General features: G+C 36.4%; 1 protein-coding gene across 2 annotated transcripts in view; it reads right to left on the bottom strand.

The window, feature by feature from the left end:
- UCHL3 (ubiquitin C-terminal hydrolase L3) overlaps positions 1 to 18,646 on the bottom strand; it is a 44,735-nt gene extending 26,089 nt beyond the window's left edge. Inside the window, exons 1-6 of one of the 2 annotated variants that reach the window (XM_032611447.1) lie at positions 18,558 to 18,646; positions 18,431 to 18,442; positions 7,018 to 7,146; positions 4,035 to 4,191; positions 3,601 to 3,686; positions 1,718 to 1,765 (exon numbers count right to left, since the gene is read on the bottom strand). In XM_032611447.1, the coding sequence (XP_032467338.1) occupies positions 1,718 to 1,765; positions 3,601 to 3,686; positions 4,035 to 4,191; positions 7,018 to 7,146; positions 18,431 to 18,442; positions 18,558 to 18,599 (474 nt within the window). In that variant the 5' untranslated portion in view covers positions 18,600 to 18,646. Of the gene's footprint in view, positions 1 to 1,717; positions 1,766 to 3,600; positions 3,687 to 4,034; positions 4,192 to 7,017; positions 7,147 to 17,777; positions 17,951 to 18,430; positions 18,443 to 18,557 lie in introns of those variants that run through there. The other variant, XM_032611448.1, reaches the window with a different exon arrangement.
- Between the last annotated feature and the right edge of the window lie 471 nt (positions 18,647 to 19,117).

Below are 19,117 nucleotides of genomic sequence, written 5' to 3'. Positions count from 1 at the left end.
AACAGGTATTAAAGCATTTAACTGCTTTACTACAATTAACGGTTTTCATATTTTACAATAATTTCATGCTGATCTTCACCATCACTGCTAATTTTTTTTTTTTTTTTTTCGGTACGCGGGCCTCTCACTGTTGTGGCCTCTCCCGTTGTGGAGCACAAGCTCCGGACGCGCAGGCTCAGCGGCCATGGCTCATGGGCCCAGCCGCTCCACGGCATGTGGGATCTTCCCAGACTGGGGCACGAACCCGTGTCCCCTGCATCGGCAGGCAGACTTTCAACCACTGCGCCACCAGGGAAGCCCATCACTGCTAATTTTAACACTACAAATTTGTAAACAAAAAAAAGCAAAACATAGTGAAGATTAAGAACATGCTCAAGATCGTAAAAAGCAATACAAAAAACAGATCATCCCATTCATTTCCAATATGGTGTTGAAACCACTTAGACATGCCACTGTGTGTGTGCGCGTTTGTTATGTAAACTTAGTCAAAAAGCAATGGTACACACATCTGAAAGCAGAACCTGAGAGCAACCAAGAAAGTATGATACAATTACATGGAGAATTAATGTTTAAATTCCTAAGTGGTTTTATTATAAACATTCACAGTTACCAGTCAGAGCTATGAAAAACTGCAGTTATATCATAGTATCAAATTGTTTTCTCCTTAAAAAAATTTTTTTGAAGATAGTGGTAATATTTAAGTTCAATACTTTTAAATCAGTATTTTTTCAAGTTTTTTTTTTTTTTTTTTTTTTGGTACTCAGGCCTCTCACTGTTGTAGCCTCTCCCGCTGCGCAGCACAGGCTCCGGATGCGCAGGCTCAGCGGCCATGGCTCACGGGTCCAGCCGTGGGATCTTCCCGGACCGGGGCACGAACCCGTGTCCCCTGCATCGGCAGGCGGACTCTCAACCACTGTGCCACCAGGGAAGCCCTCTTTCAAGTATTTTTAAAGCATAAAGGCAATGTCACCTTTGTACATGAAAAAGTATGGTTGCAAGTCACGCATAGGATAAGAAAGAAGAAAATCTATAATTCTCTGGTATTAACACTTAAATGTGTTATAAATACACCAAATGATTTTAATTAAATTCTATTCATTTTGACTGAAATACCTTCTGACAAACTTCCCCCAAGAGTGGGAGGGTGAGGTTTGAGGGAGGAAAAAGGAGAAATGGAGGGAGGGAATCCCTCATGAAAAAGAGAATGAAAAAAGAGACAAGAGAAGGAGAGGAGAGGTGACTGATCTGAAGAAATAACTAGCTAACAGAGTAAAGATGGTGAAGACCATCACATTGCCCCAGAACAGATTTCCTGAGTAAAGAGAATGTTACAGCTTTTTGCTAGAAGCTGAGCATGATAAAGGCTCTTGAAAACCATACTGGCTATCTACCTTTACTACAGGGCAGGTACTTTTCTCAAAATACTTGCAAGTCAAAGGAACCTGATGGGGAACACGAAGACCACCCGTCAGCCAAAGCAAACAACACACAATCTGCAATCTGTCTAAATGATTAGACAAACTGAGATGGCTGTTATCAAAGTGCATATTAACAGTTTGTCAAAACATGTTCTTGGGCTACTTTATGACTACTTTTACGTAAGCAAATTCCCTCAAAGGGAAAAAAGTCCCAATAATTTTCTACAACTACATGTCATACAATAGAACTGTGGTTAAATTTACAAGTGGCAGGAAAAGTTTTGAAAAATGTGAAATACCTCAGTCTGACCTTCATGGGCACTGGTCTCATGAGTAACTCGAATGGCCTGTAATAAGAATATAAAGTATTAACAGGAACAAATGACTATATCCAACTTTTTAAATGAAAACAACAACGCTAAATTTTAACATCTAAAGCCTTGTTAAGAAACAAATTGGAGGAGATTTTTGGAACCGTTTAACACTGAATATTTAAGAATGATTTCTGAGTAAGCAAATGAATTGCTGTGCTTTCCAACCCTCAAATCTCTGAAACTTTAGGAAACTGAGTATCTGCTTATTTGTAATTGCCAGGGGTAAGTGGGAGTCATTTACCTTATTTAATTGCTGGAACTAACATTTAACACTTTATTCAACTGAGACTAGAATAAAGTAAGCATCTCACAGATAGAGACTGAAGAAGCCTAGCTCATCTGTTTCTCCAGGTTACATGCTATTCTGCAGCTCTGGCTGTATTTATGCTTAATCATGCAGCTTCAGTCAGCACTTTAGAAATGTGGAGCAAAAGGCATGCATTTAAGAGAAGCTAGAGATTTTAGGTTCCTGAACTTAAAAAAAAAAAAAAAAATGCTCTTATAATAGGCACTATTAACAAAGATGAAGAGAAACAGTCAAAGTAAACTACGGGTGAAAGTACCTTTATGAATGGCAATTCGGCAATAAGTATCAAAGCTTTAAAAATATGCAAACTATTTCGTCCAGCAATTTCTCTTCTAGGAGTTTATATATTTACATATAACTGTACATAATTATATATCACTAATGATATTTGCAAAGACTTAGCTACAATGATATACCTTGTAGTATTTTTTCAAATGGTGAAAAAAAGGGAAAAACATTAAATTTCTGACAATAATTTATTGGTTAAATAAAATACTACACTATGGAAAGCTAGGCAGCCATTAAATGATGTCAAATATATACTTACTGGTATGTAATATGTTTGTGATAAGTTACATGAAAAAAGCAAGTTATAAAACAATATTACAGTGTGATCAAATTTTTGTTTTAAAATATTGTGCATACAATTATATATTCCCTATTAAAAATATAAATGGTGGCTACCTCTCATTGGTGGGATTACTGGTGACTTTTATGTTGTTCATTTTGTTTTTATGTAAAATAAAGACGTTTTATGAGATCAGCAGGTTTTTTAAAGAAAATACAACTTAAAATAATCAAAGTATATTAGAATGCTAAAACAACATAATCAAGTCAATGGATTTATTGGGCACAAACTCTGCCTAACACATTGTTCTAGCCAAATAATTTGTACACTATACTGTTTCTAATTTCAAAGAACTTACAATTTACTTAATGTCATTAAAAGGTAAAAAGCCTTCAAAAGAAAAATAGATTTCAAATAGAATAAAATGTAAATTCCAATCTAAATTCTATGAAAAGGTACAATCATTTAAAACGTCTTAGACTATGTGGCCTGTGTCCTCACACATGCAAAAATATTACACTGATAAAATAGCTAGAGAATATTCTAACATCTACCTTTAAACCTTTGTTTTTTCCATTGGTCTTCAGCCTTGTTCCAAATTCCCAGTGAAAGACACACAGGGTATTGCCAAGCATATATTTATTATAGGGAGGGAATGGTAAGGAACAGTCAATCATAAGATATTTTATAAATTGTTAAATCAAATTGCCTTTTTTCTCTCATTCAGCTCTGGACATAGAAAAGAAGTGGCAATTTATCAACATTTATGGATATTTCAGATAATGTTACAAAAGTACAAAAGGCCTGTTTTAATGGATACAACAAAAATCCATAATTGCATAATATACGGTTTCAAGACAAACCCCCCAAGAGAATCTACAATCCCAGAGAATTTTGCCCACACATGAGATCAAGACAGAAAAAGGTACCGACGTCATAGTTCTCCAGGTATCTGGCTCGTTCTTCAGGGCTCATTGATGCAGACTCCTCCAGGAATTTTTTCAAGGTTGATCCAGATTCTGAGAATATTAAAGATGATAAAATTGAAAAGGCTTGCTATCTCAAAGAGACTGAGATATGAAAATACTAGAAGCATGTTAACTATTTCTCAGGTAAAACCCTTTTACTGGTAAGTTAGGAATATAAGAATATTGGGATAAATGATAGGGCTTAAGTTATTTGTTTGTTAAACCTGGGGAGGATTAATATTTCCCCTAACAGTATATACATTCCCATTATAAAAGAAAGAAGGGAGGAAAAGCTTTATTTGATACTTCAAAAGAAAGAACTAGAACACCACCTACTGCTCAGTAAGTTAACTTATAACTTAAGCAGGGGGAAGATAGCAGGAATGAAAAATTATTTACCAAAGTGCATCTTGTCTTTATTGTTGGCAATAGCATGGATTAGTCCAATTGTTCCACAGGCATTGCTGATGGTTTGCTTCATGAAATATACTGATGATGTAACATCTTGTCCCTGAGATTTTATTTTTTCCTCTTCTTCTGTTCTGAATATTTCATACTATCAAAAAAAAAATCAAGTCTACATGTGAAAATAATATAGTAAAAAGGACTTAAATATAAATATGGAAAAACTCTAAATATACATCAATGGGGATTTGGTTAACATGGCATATGTGAATGCAATACTACAAAACATTTTAAAAAGAATAAAAGATTTACATATTCTGACTTAGAAATCTGTCCATGATTATAGAGTGGTTACAGGCCAGTATATATTAATATGATTCTCATTTATGTTTTAAAAATATTTCCTTTGTATATGCATTGCAAAGTGTTAAAGGATATAGAAAAACTTAACAGATAAGAGATAAGAGATCTGGGATAAGAGATTACTAGAGGATTTTTACTTTCTATTTTTCACATTTCTATACTGTTACATCATATTATATTAACAAAATTCACACTATATTTATAAGTATATGGTATTCATAACATTCACCATTATCTATAACAACTGATTGTAAAAACAATATGGTACAATAATGTCAAAAGTGTGGGCTCTACATCTGATTGCCTTAACCCACAACCTGGCTCTGCCATTATGAGCTGTGCAACTCCAACAAGTTACTTAATGTCTCTGTGCCTCATTTTTCCAATTGTAAAAAGCGTTAAAAATAATGAGGTTAAAAAATGGGTGGGGAGAGAAATTAACACAGCATTGTAAATCAACTATACCTGAATAAAATAAATATTTAAAAAATTGAGTGAGGATGGGGACTGCCCTGGTGGTCCAGTGGGTAAGACCCCGTGCTCCCAATGCAGGGGGCCCAGGTTCGATCCCTGGTCAAGGAACTAGATCCCGCATGCCACAACTAAGAGCCTATGCAGCCAAAATAAATAAATTATTTAATTAAATAAATTTAAAAACAAAAGTGAGGAGAAGGAAGAGAGTAGGAAGATGATTTTATTGTTTTGTTTATTGTTTTCCTATAATTTTCAGATTCCAATAGAGTAGGGAGCCCTACTACAGCCCACAGGCTACAGGCCAAACCTGGCCCACTGCCTGGTTTCGTAAGTAAAGTTTTATTTTTGTATTGTCTATGGCTGTTTTCATACTAAAAGGCAAAGTTGAATAGTTATAATAGAGACTATCAGGCCTGCAAAGTTGAAAATATTTACTAGCTGACCCTTCACAGAAAAAGTCTGCTGACCCCTGCGATAAAAGAAACAAATGATGTCTATTTAAAACCCATAATTAAGGAACTGCTTTTAACAACAAACGTAGCTGTGCCTGAAAAAATAATTTTTATAAATGTGCTCCTAAATCAAATTTTTATTTTTTTAATTTTTTACTATTTTTTATTAGAGTATAGTTGATTTACAATGTTGTGTTAGTTTCTGCTGTACAGCAAAGTGAACCAGTTATACATATACATATATCCAAAATCAAATTTGTAAATATTTTCAGAATAAATTCTGAACCATTAATTCATTCATATAAGTTCAACTGATAAAAACTGAAAAGTTCAATGCAGTAAGGTCTTGAGCTGAAATGTTTTGTACAGTCCTAGAGTTTAGTTTGTTATTGTTGTTGCTTAACATCAATGTTCCTTGGTGACAAAGCAAAAGAGTTTGAAGTTATCAAAAACTTACCATAAAGTTATCAAAAAGTTTGATAACTTCTCAAGATTTAAGGTTTAGAAAAAAAATCCTAAAATGATTCAGAGCAAGTACAGGAAAAAGGAAAGTGACTGTGTTTTCACTGTGGTCTGCCATAATTAAAGACAACAAAAATATCAGAGAGAAATAAATTAATAGCGTAAAGCACATTTAAAACACTGTAACTGACTTTATTTAAAAGATAATGATGTATCCATAACAATTCTTTTGCTATTAGTATGCTGAAGCCATTCACAACTACATAATCAGTTTCTAAATTAGAACTTAGAAGATTGAAACACTTCATATTTCCTAAACCATCCACTAGATATCCTTTGAGTGATTTTTATTATGTCACTTATGAGCTGAAATAGTGACTGACCAAATTATAAGAGATATCAGAAAGTGGCAGATGCCACTATATTTTCTACTTATATAAGTATAAATACTCATTCCTCACATCTTCCCATTTACTTCATTTTTTACAATGTGGAGTTCATCCTATTATTTCTAAGTTTAAAAATAAAAATCAGAAAGATATAGACTCAAAACTGTTTTAAAATGGCTCCATAATGCACATAGCTATAAGATATCATTCTAGAAGGCCTGAAATATGGAGATTTGAATTTAGATACAGAGAGCTAAGAATAGCTGTTTATAATCCCCAACATATCCTAAATCTGCCAATTAAATTGTATTTAAGCTTAACGATTCGCACCCAAATCAAGTTTATTCTGAAAATAATGTAACCCATGTCACTAGTTACATCTACCTCCTTAAAACAAAGATTTCTTTACTTATATATTGAAAACATTTACATATTTTATATATTAAAATTTTGAATATTCTTTATTCATATATTTTCTAAGACAGATTTAAGAATATCCTAGTACTTAACAATTCTAAAGTATACACATGAAATTGTGATTAAATGTCACATCAAAACAGTTGAGGCAAACTAACCATATTTTATAAAAAAAAAAAGAAAACTACCAGAGTTTAAAAGACTCAGGGCTTCTCTGTCAATCTACAAATCAAAATCTAAATACATCTCTTTAATAAAACTAGATTTTTAGGATGTCCCCACCGTCTAGATTTCCTCATTTTATGCAAGAAGGGAGTCATCTGTTCTTAATTCATAGGTTTAATTCAACAGCATAGGTTTAATTCAACATTGAAAGAGAATTCTGCATTTACTGGAAACTATATCTTACTTAACAATTACCTTTTCTGTAATAGGGAAGAGAAGCAACACTGCACACACTGGTCTTGGTACCATGCTAAGGAGTTCAGGATCCATTCCATATACATCAACAAACTGCCAGTTAGGATGTAGACCTAATTGTTTGAGAAACTGGTAAAAGGGGGAAAAAAACCAGTTTAGTGTTAACAGGGAAATAATGTGTATATACTGTATATCTGATACATAAAAGGGAATGGAAGGTACAAATATTACTGATGTTCAATAAGAATGAAGTAAAGCAGGTCTTCCATGAATAAGGTAGGAAGAGATAGCAATTTATTTAAATCAGTTAACAAACATTTAAAATTTACAACATATTAAGCAAAACTCCGTTTTTCAAAATCCATTACTTTGGGATTGAACATAATAAGTCAGGACTTCACTGAACACATACAAGTGGCTTGATTGGTATCTTAAACTCATTCCCAACATTGGATTTTTAAGGAAATGCATCTAAGTTCTAGTACATAAAGAATTATTTTGGTAGTAAATCAGTATAGTCTATCCTAATTATCAAAAATGATGACTGAGGTTTAAAGATAGATGATAGGTTGATATCACAAGTTTTATCAATGAACAAAGAGTGTATAAGGCCAAAAAAGTCCAAGCAACTTGTGGGAACACCAGGAAATGCTTGATATAAAAAGTAACCTGGGACTTCCCTGGTGGTCCAGGGGGTAAGACTCTGCGCTCCCAATGCAGGGGGCCCGGTTCAATTCCTGATCAGGGAACTAGATCCCGCACGCATGCCGCAACTAAGAGTCCACATGCCGCAGCTAAGTCCAGGTGCAGCCGAAATAAATAAATAAATATTTAAAAAAATAATTATATAAAAAAGTAACCTGCTGGCTTCCTGACTTTCAGTACACAATGAAACCTACTCAGCTTCACTGTCTCCCCTGGATCTAGCAAAAAAAAAAACTGTAACAAAAGAGCAGTGTTTTTTTCAAACTCTTAAGAATTCATAGGGAAATAAAATATCAGACCCTAATCTATTGCAGAGAGAAAAGGAAAAAAGAACATAATAATAAGAATGATGTCAATTTCACAATAAACTCAATAAATGCCTGTACTGAAGGAAATTGATGGTTTTAAAAAGTTCACCATCACAAAATAAATTTTACATGATAGAAATAATAAAGGAGTAGAGGAAACAAAAAACATACTAAAAATGCATCATTATACCTTACTTTGAGAATACATTATAGTATCTACTGGTCTAACATTATCTTTAAGTTGTTTTTTTGTTGTTGTTGTTTGTTTTTTGGTTTGTTTGTTTTTGTGGTACGCGGGCCTCTCACTGTTGTGGCCTCTCCCGTTGCGGAGCACAGGCTCCGGACGCGCAGGCTCAGTGGCCACGGTTCACGGGCCCAGCCGCTCCGCGGCATATGGGATCCTCCCGGACCGGGACACGAACCCGTGTCCCCTGCATCGGAAGGCGGACTCTCAACCACCGCGCCACCAGGGAAGCTCCAACATTAACTGAGATTTAAAAATAAAAAGGTGCCTTGGGTATTTCTCCCTGAAGAACGATCACACATACTTAGATCATCAAATGAGATCTTGCAAAACCAATGGAAGCCATGCCCTATTACATAAACAGTGTTATTCATCTCACAGTCAGGTTCTACAAGACAAGACATTCCTGATTAAAGGACCACTCTCCACATCCCTCCAATTCTCTGCCTGTAGAAAAAACGCTACTTACTGATAGTATGGTTGGTCAAAAATAAGGTCTTAGATACATTTAAAAAGAAATACTCTGAATTAAAAAACTTATCTTGGCAGAATGTGCTCAACATCCATAGATTCATCAAGTCACATGCTCTGCAAGTCTGGGGCCACAGAAATCAATGGCCTTCTCTAGTTAATACCTATTCTTCATCTGATTCCTATTAATGATTCCAGACTTTAAAAAAGTTCAATGAAGTATTTCAAACTACTTCCCTCTCCCTTCTCCACTTTCTCTGAAATTCTTAGTCTATGCCCTCCTCAATATTCAATTCTATCTAGAAACTAAAAAAGGACTAAAACTGACTGCAAAGCCAAAGGAAGGAACTGTGTCTTATTCATCTTTTTAATCCCACTGCCTAGCATTGTACTGGCCAAACCATAGACACTCGAGTTCTATTTGCTGAACTTGCAAGAAATTTGTTGAAGATTGTATCTCTATCTTAATAGATAATCTAGCCATCTGTATGTCTGCACATGTCTGTTAATCTATGTTTATAATGAATATTTTACATATACTTTTTATTTGTGCCAAGTTAAAGAGGTAGGAAAGATACATTTGGCTTCTAATCTAAAACCAGGCATTTATCAGCTCCAAATACTCCAAATACTACCTGCACAGGACTGACAGCTCTAAAAGGCATACTGTCAAGGAAAAGTATCATAAACTCTGATAAAAGACTTTAAATTTATTTGTTAATATTATGTACCCCCAATAGCCATATTGCTATAAAGTTATAAAACAAGAGGTACATGTAACAGAGTAATTTTTACATCTGTGCTGCAAACTGAAAGTAACAGTTAAACATCTTAGTGAAAAAACATTCTGGAGAAAACTGGCAAATTACCTTGAAGTTGTAAGCTTGTTCCATGTCAGCCAAAGCTAAAGAGTATAAAAATTACCAAGCTCCAAAGCAGTTGTAGCGAGAGTGATTAGTATCAAACTGAGAACACATCAATGATTAAATAGAACATTAAATTAAATATAAAAAAATGATTAAAATTTAACTGGAATCATACTTTTCCTCAACTTTTTACTCATATAGCCAATCAAATAAGATTGATAAAAAGACGTTCAACTTAACTAATATCTATTAAGTACACCGATGCAACCTCTGACTCCATATTGTTATGGGTCAGACTCACACAGGAAGTCATCATATGCATAGAAAGAATAAAAGAGGCTATGCCTAGTAACTACCTCTGGGCTTCGGAGAAAAGGTGAGGAAGAAAGTCTCCAACTTTTACCTCTCACTTTTTTTTAAATAACGAAGGTATCCTACTTTTATAATTAAAGGAAAAAGAAGAACCTACGTGCATTTGTGATGATCATAGTCAAATAGAGAAAGATTAAAAAGAAATTCTCTAAAATATTAAATATTAATAGTAGTTAGCTTGGATGGTATGGAACTCAACTTTTTATCTTCCAGTGTTTTTAACAAGTGTTATTTTTACAATAGATGTAGTTTCAAAGATACAAATCTACAGAACTGATATGCATGTATTTTCTTTAAATTTACAAAACTGTGATAAAACATAATGCCAGTTTTAAAACTATTCCCAAAAAATCTCTCCAGCTTACAAAGAAAAGTATTCTATATAGTACAGGCACTTGCAAAGCCTTCTCTACACAATTAGAAGCATTCTGTTTGCACCAAATATAATAAAGGGATTTATAACCTTTAATATCTGTCTTCAGGCTTTTTAAAACATTGGGTAATAACAAAAAATTCTGACTGACTAGCTCACTAAATTTTTATAATGCCACACTAACGTTTGGCCTATCAAGAAAAACAATTAGTAAATTAGAATATGTGCCCAAAAAAGATCCTTGGTTAACTTATCCTTTTCAATGGTCCAAAGAAAAAATTTCCACCAGATACAGAATATTTTAATTTATTTGTAAATATTTAAAAATAGTATCTTTTTTTTTTTTTTTAAATTAATTTTATTTATTTATTTTTGGCTGTGTTGGGTCTTCGTTGCTGCACGCGGGCTTTCTCTAGTTGCGGCGAGCGGGGGCTACTCTTCATTGGGGTGTGCAGGCTTCTCATTGCAGTGGCTTCCCGTTGCAGTGGCTTCTCGTCATGGAGCATGGGCTGTAGGTGCATGGGCTTCAGTAGTTGTGGCTCGCGGGCTCTAGAGTGCAGGCTCAGTAGTTAATAGCACACGGGCTTAGTTGCTCCGTGGCATGTGGGATCTTCCCGGACCAGGGCCCGAACCCGTGTCCCCTGCATTGGCAGGCAGATTCTTAACCACTGTGCCACCAGGGAAGCCCTAAAAATAGTATCTTGTATCAGAAACTATGCTAGGAACTTTAATGCACTTCACCTTTACTGCAAAGGAGGTTTTATTATTACATCCTTTCACCAGTGAGAAAACTGAGCCTGGGAGGTTCTGTGACTTTTCAAGGTCATTCTCAGAACCCACATGCAAAGCTCTGGATGTTCTGGTGCTTATTTACTTGTCTCTCACTGCTTAAAGTACCTTTTTGTACTTTGTTCTCTAATTTTAGCCACAATGAACTCTTCAAGTTCTCAAAGGGTCGATAACCATCACTTTTGCACACAAACTGGACTTATATCTGAAAAAATGTTAGCCTCTCCCCCTCATTTTAAAAAATTTATTTATTTATTTTTGGCTGTGTTGGGTCTTCGTTTCTGTGCGAGGGCTTTCTCCAGTTGTGGCAAGCAGGGGCCACTCTTCATTGTGGTGCGCGGGCCTCTCACTATCGTGGCCTCTCTTGTTGCGGAGCACAGGCTCCAGACATGCAGGCTCAGTAGTTGTGGCTCACGGGCCTAGCTGATCCACGGCATGTAGGATCTTCCCAGAACCCGTGTCCCCTGCATTAGCAGGCAGACTCTCAACCACTGCGCCACCAGGGAAGCCCTCCCTCTCATTTTTAATGAATTCCTCCTCATTCTTTAGGTGATACTCAAGTAACAAAAACTCTGATTACATAAATATATATAAAAAAAAGAAAAATTAAATCTACCTTCCTTTCAAATTTGTTCTTAAGTCACTTGCTCTGGTCTTTAATGGCCAGCTCAGGACAGCAATAGATTCTGCCTTGTTACTAATTTACTAATGATTTGGGTTATGACAGAAATTATACTTATCTAATAATTGCTTGATATCACTACTAGTAAAAGTATACTAGTAGTAACTGCTAGATGCAGAACTAGGAAAATAACTAATAGTTAAATGAGAAAACAATGGTTTTTAAACTCTGGAAACCAGCCAAATGAATTTTAATAGCTATTTAGTAAACAAACAAAAATGAAATTACTTAAGTACAGAATGGGGAAATACTAAAAACATTTTATGTAGGGACCAAGAAAAAAGTTTACTTTACTGCAGGCTCAATATGGACTACACAATTGTCAATGTAAGTGATGCAATGCTGATCTGCTTTAAAAGTTGTATTACTCAGGACAATTTAGTAACACACTATTTCAACACAGATTATTCAGAGTGGAGTATGATATCAGCTCTGGCAGGCCTATTTTATGAAGGATGACAACAAACAATCAGGCTCAAAGAAAGGTCACCAGGAATGATAAGGTTTTGGAAGACATCACAACTGGAGAATCTGGGCATGTTCGAAGAAAACTTAAATTATTATAAGCCTTTTCCCCCAATATTTCTAGTAATATCATGAAGAAGCAATTAGATTTACTCTGTATGGTTTCAATGGGAGGATGACAGACAACTGGAGGAAGTTACAGGAAGGCAGGTTTTGTTTCAATATAAAGAAATATAATTCTTCTAATTATACATTATTCTCATGATAATAAAAAACTAAATCACTTTATGAGATAGAATACTGCTCACTGAAGTATTCAAGCAAAAGATTCATGACCACATTAAAGATAATTTTAAGAAACATTTTCTGGAGCATGAAAGGAGCTATATAAAATTTATTCATTCTTCCATTCAATAACTATTTGTTGAGAGCCCCCTATGGACCAGGCACCATTCTTAGTACTTCAGACTTGTCCTTGTTCTCACAGAACTTACATTCTAGTGGTATGATACACACAATAAACAAGTAAACACATAAACAAGATAATTTCACAAGGTGGTTAAGTATTATGAAAAAAAGAAAACAAGACATGATGTCAGTGTAGCTTCAGGGCCGGTGGTGGGAAAAGGAAGGAACATTACCTGCATAATCAGGAAAGACTCACTGAGGAGAGGACTTTAAGTTAAGACACAAATGACAAGAACCAGCCATGAAACAACCCAGATCAGAATGACTCAAGCAAAGGATGAGCTAGTACGAAGACTGAAGCAGGAACAGGACGGGCATTCAAAGACTGCAGGCCAGCAAAAGTGGGAGGCAGGCAGTACCTCCCCATCAGGCCATAGTAAGCAGCTTGAAGTGCATTCTAAGGACAAGCAATGGAAGGCTGTTTTGTGTTTTGAGTGTTTTAAGCAGGGAAACACAGACGTGATTTGCATTTTTATAAAATCTCCTTGGGTGTATACTGAGAATATATTTTAGGGAGGTAAAGGGAGAAGCAGAAAAACTAGTTAGGAAGCTACTGCAGTTGTCCAAACAAAGGATGATGGTGGCTTGGGACGTAGTGGTGGAAATGAACAGAATGGCCAGATTTGGGATAGATTCTGAAAGAAGAGTCTACCGGAGTTGCAGATCATTGGATCTGAGAGGTTAGGTCAAGAAAAGTATTAAAATCAGCTAACTTCACCGAGTGCATGCTTTGTCCTATACATTGTTATGCATAATTTACATGTAGCAATTTATTTAATCCTTACAACAATTTTACAGGATTAGGAGGGGTTATGAGAAACTAAGAAACTGAGGTACAAAGAGGCTAGGTAACTGCCTGTGGTCTCAGAGCAGAGATTCAAACCCAAGAAATTAAATCAGTACAAGAATGGCCTCTCCAAACTAGCATAGCTGTGAAGAATTAATGACATTGACTTGGGCACTGTATAAATGGTGGTACCCTTAAAAGACTGGGGAAGCGGATTTGCAGGAGAAACGAGAGGATGTAAAGCCAGATTTCTTTTTCAGCCATGTTAAATTTGAGATATCTATAAGACATCCAAATGGAGATATACTGTAAGAGCGGTAGCTGAATATAGTAGTTTCCAATTCTGTAGAGAAGTCAGGACTTGGAGGAACACAGGATCTGTCACACAGAATAGGTGACAACTGACAGTACTAATGCTATACAACAGAAAATATAAAAAGATTAGCAGTGTAGGACAAAGTTCTGAGGAACTCCTTAGTAATTGGAAGGGAAATGATCCAGCAAAGGCAAATCTAAGAAGCAGTCAGAGAAATAGGAGGAAAACCAGAATTATCACAGCAGCCAAGAAAAGATGTTTTAAGAGGGATGGAGTGGGCTACTCTACCAAATGTTGCTGAGAGATCAAAAAAATGGTGACAGAAAAGTGAACGCTGGATCTGGCAAAGTCGTGATTAGTAAACTTGAGAAAAGTAGTTACTGTGAAATGGTGAGGATAGAAGCAAACTAGATGGGAGTGAATACAGGAAAAAAAAACGCTGATAAGAAAGTAGCAAGAGCGTCTATGGACAATGCTTTGTGAAAATTTACAAAGAAGGGAAACAGAGAGGAGGTAGTAGAGGAGGTCAGCGTAACAAGGGTGTTTTTCCCAAGATGGGAAACACTAACTAATGAATATTTGTATGTTCATGGCAATAATTTAGCACGTGACTTCTAAATCTTTTTCCAACACTAAGCAACGAAATACAATTTAGTTGTAAATTTCTTTTCCTTCAGCCAGAAAATATTTTGCCTATTCAATAAAATCCACAATTAGGAATATTTCTAGGGAATTTCCACATGAGAAATGGGTGGTTCTAAAACACAATATTTAAAATTACATAATGTGGCTGTGCAATACTCAAATCACAAAACATAATCAAGATGAAAATCTAGTGTGGTCATAAAAAGAAATTCTATGATTGCCCACATCACAAAATGTTCTTTTAAAAAAAATGTTATAATTCCTGATGCTTAATTACCTGTAACTTTCCATCAGCTACAAGCTGCTATTACCCCTTAAATGCATATGTAAATAAAATGGAGCTTCAATTTTTAAAATAATTTTTTCTATCATTTAACTGATTTTATTCTAAGTAAGTCCTACCTATAGCAAGACAAAATATCCTGAGAAGGCAGTGACAGCATATAAACCAACAAAAGAAATCACTACTTACCACATCTACTGAGACATATGGTTACTAGTTAACGTCTAACAGTTACTAACAATCTTCATATAGTAGACATGTGTTAATCATTCTTATACCAACTAGGCATTGTTAGAGCATTAAACAGTGTTTGCTCATACTGAGTATAATGACACATGCAACCAACAAATGGTAACACAGTGAAATCAAGGTAAGTAAAAGGCCTATGATTCCATTCAATTGAGGAAAGAAGAAAAGGTGGGGACGGGTATTGTTGCTGGGATTAATCTGTGGCTTAATTTATAAATTTTCCAAATTCTGAGTGAGTTAATTAAATTTCCATTCATTTTCGAGTCTCAGCTCTGCCACTAACATAAAGAGAATAAAGAAACAAGTACAAAAATTTTGGTTAAACTGATTACTTCTTAGATACTTGTCCATTCTCCCACTAAATGTACATTACTTCTTTAAAAAATAAATTTAAAGGGGTGGGATAGGGAGAGTAGGAGGGAGGGAGACACAAGAGGGAAGAGATATGGGGATATATGTATATGTATAGCTGACTCGCTTTGTTATAAAGCAGAAACTAACATAAAAAATTTTTTTAATTAAAAAAATAAATTTAAAACAAACAACCACACCAAAGCATGTCACCACAGAATGGCCTCCTGTGACCATCTAACCTAGTATGTTTTCCCTGATGGTCTTCATCACTGTACCATTAATTTTCTCCACTGCACTTATAATAATTGCTAACTATTTGTTTGCTTACTTGTTTATTGTCTGTCTTCCCAATGGACTGAAAAGCAGAAAACCATAAAAGTTTTCATCACCAAATATAACCAGCTCCTGCACAGATATCTGGTATTCCAAAAGGTGCCCCTCAAATATTATTTAATTGATGTGAATAAGTGAATGTGTTTTATAGTCTACCAAGATAACTTAGGAACAAAGGTTTCCAATTAGAACGTAGGTTTAGAATATAAGTTTCCAATTATATAAGCTAACATCTCATTAAAAATAATAATGGTATCATCTAAAAACGATTGTATTTTTTAGTCTGTTGATACAGTTAATTACACTGATTGACTTTAGAATAGTGAACCAGCTTTGCAAGAATAAATGGCTCTTCATCAAGATACACTATCCTTTTTATATACTGCTGCATTCTCTTTGCAAATATTTTGTAGAGGATTTTTACATCCATGTTCATGAGGGAGAGTCTGCAGTTTTTCTTATTACGGCTTGTCTGGTAATGCTGGCCATAAAATGAGTTGAGAAGTGCCCCCCTCTTCTATGTTTATGTAGGATTAGTATTATTTCTTCCTTAAACGATCATTTCAAGAGATACAGGAAAGTCATTTAAGAAAATTCAACAGTGATCCATGATAAAATCTCTCAGCAAACTCGGAAAAGAAGGGAACTTCCTTAACCTGATAAAAAAGCATCTACCAAAACCCTACACCTAACATATCTAATGATCAAAAATCAAATGTTTTCCCTCTAAGTTCCAGAACAAGACAAAGATGTCCTCTCTCTCTCCATCCTACTCAATTTTGTATTAAAGGTCCTAACTAGTTCAACAAGAAAAATAAATAAAAAGCATACAGATTGAAAAGGGAAAAATAACACAGTCTAACCACAGAGAATATGACTGTCTGTATAGAAAATCCCGAAGCATCTACCAAAAAAAGCCACTAGAGTAAGTGAATTTAGCACAGCAGCAGGACAAAGTTAACACGTAAAAATAAATTATACTTCTATACATAGCAATGGACAACTAGAAAATGAAATTTTAAAACACCATCATTTACAATAGCACCAAAAATCATTAAATACTTAGGTATAAACAAACATAAAAATGTGCAAGATCGACAAGCTAAAACGACAGCCCACTGTTGAAAGAAATCAAAGACTCAGGTAAATGATGAGAGGTACCATCTTCATGGATTGCAAGACTCAATATTGTTATGATGTTAATTTTCCCCAAAATATATCTATAGGCCTAGTCATCAAAATCATACCAAAATTTTTTGTGTAGGTTGACAAGCTGATTCTAAAATTTATATCGATAGGCAAAGAAACTAAAACAGCCTAAACAATTTTGAAAAGGAATGAAGTTTGAGAATTCATACTATTTAATTTCAAGACCACAGTAATAAAACTACAGTAATCAAAACAAACACATAGATCAATAGAATAGGACAGAGCCCAGATATATGGTAAATTGATTTTTAACTAAAGTTATAAAAATATCTGGAATTAGGTCTGAGAGAAATATGCTTCCTTCCTAGGGCACTAAATCAGAAGTTGTAAATACTGACTTCTTCCGAAGGAAAATTTTTTTCTTTACAAAGCCCTCAAAATGTTTTAGGCAAAAAAATGAACAACAAATGTCAAAGAGGGTAAAACAAAAGAAAATTAATATTGATAGGAAATGCCACCTTAATAATAACATGAAAGATATATGCTGTGTTCCAAGCTTTGTTCATTACTAAATTACTAGATTACTAAAGAGACAAGAATTGAGGCAGTAATAATCATTTCAATAGCATGTAATAAACCTGAATTAAAAAAAAGTTTGCTGACAACATTAAAATAAAGCACTTCTATCTGCTTTCTTTATATAAGGAATTTTCTACAAGCTTTCAAAACCGAAAACCAATGAAGTACAGGATGAATCATTATTCCTTGGTGATGAGAAGGAAGATTATTGGGGCGGGGGGAGAAGTATGATAAACTAAGAGGGCAGTAAAAAGTAAACTTGCTGTTGAGAATGAAAAACAGGAGAAGACAAAATACACCTGAGCAAATAAAAAGTTTATACCTGGTAGCACTTATTGTCCTTTTGATCGAGAGGCTGCGAGATGTTCCCTCTTCCTTCCCCATCCCGAACCTCCAACACCCAAACGAACTTAAAGGGTTGTAGCTGGCAAAGGATGACGTGGGAATTGAGCTTTCCTATGGTATAAGAGCAACTAAATTCCACTTTTAAGAAACTGGAAGAGAAAGGGGGCGTGGCGGAGAAGAGAAGTGACTTGATCGGACGAGAGAAGATGACTGGAAGATGATTTCATGGTGCAAGTGGCGGATGAGATTACAAGGACTGAGTGGGAGCCTTTACAAAGCTTGGAGTCAGGTGTTGCAGGCAAATTAGTCACCTAGAAGGTACAGGGCTGGGACAATCATGGATTCGGCACTAGCAGGAGGCAAAACGAAGAGAGAAGAGGAACTGGAATACAGGGTGAACGTCCCTCAAAACCTCTGACCCAAAAAACCCAGGAAATGCTGATGACGGGGAATGGGACCAGAGACAGCTGGGAGCATCTCCAGGACCCAGGTGGAAGGGAAGCGGCCGCAAACAGGGCACGCCCGTCTGAAGGTGAGCAAGAAGGACCCTCACGGAGTTAAATCCCAGACTCCTGGGGAGTGCAGGGGTGTAGGCGGCCAGGGTCCCAAGCGACAAGACACCTCACTCACCTGGTTGGTGACCTGAAAACGAAACAGAGAACACCATTTAGCGACAAACTGCCCGGGACTAGAGGCGGCAGCCCGGTGCCCTCCGCCCCCGCCCGCGGCCTCAGGCCAAGACCCGAGCCACGCTCACCTCGGGATTGGCCTCCAGCGGCAGCCAGCGTTGACTCTCCATTGCCACTCCGCCCGGCCCCTCTCCAGCTCTGACAGCCGCCGCCGCTTCCGCCCCCTTGCTCCTGACCTGGACCCGTCCAACCCTGCGCCCCGAGGGAGGGGTGCCGAGAGACGAAGAAAAGTCTAACAACACCCTAGCTCCTTTATCGCTCGCTACAGAACCACAAGTCAAGGTTTTCACTTTAAATTAAGACACAATCGGAGAGGAAAAGAATAGGAGCCAGCTTCCTATTGCAGAAGGGAAAAGAATCTCAGCTCTCTCCCCTCGCGCTTGGACTCTTCCGAACCGACGGGCCTGCTCCAGTGCCACGCATGCGCCAAGCGCGGGTCTGGGACAGCGTGCTCTCCGGCGCCCTCCCATGCCTGTATCATCAGCCGGAGACGCTAGGGGGCGCGCCGCTGAGTCCTGTTCGTCGAGGGAGGGACCTGGGCGCTGCCAGTCAGGAAGCCCCGCACCCAGAGGACGCCAGTCGTGCTCGGAAGCTCCTTTGCCAGGGTGCAGAAGTGATATGTCGGCCT

Source organism: Phocoena sinus, chromosome 18 (assembly GCF_008692025.1).
Source record: "Phocoena sinus isolate mPhoSin1 chromosome 18, mPhoSin1.pri, whole genome shotgun sequence".
Taxonomy (NCBI): Eukaryota; Metazoa; Chordata; class Mammalia; order Artiodactyla; family Phocoenidae; genus Phocoena; species Phocoena sinus.
Note: the sequence above shows the minus strand (reverse complement) of the source record. Positions and strands in the feature narration are given on the sequence as shown.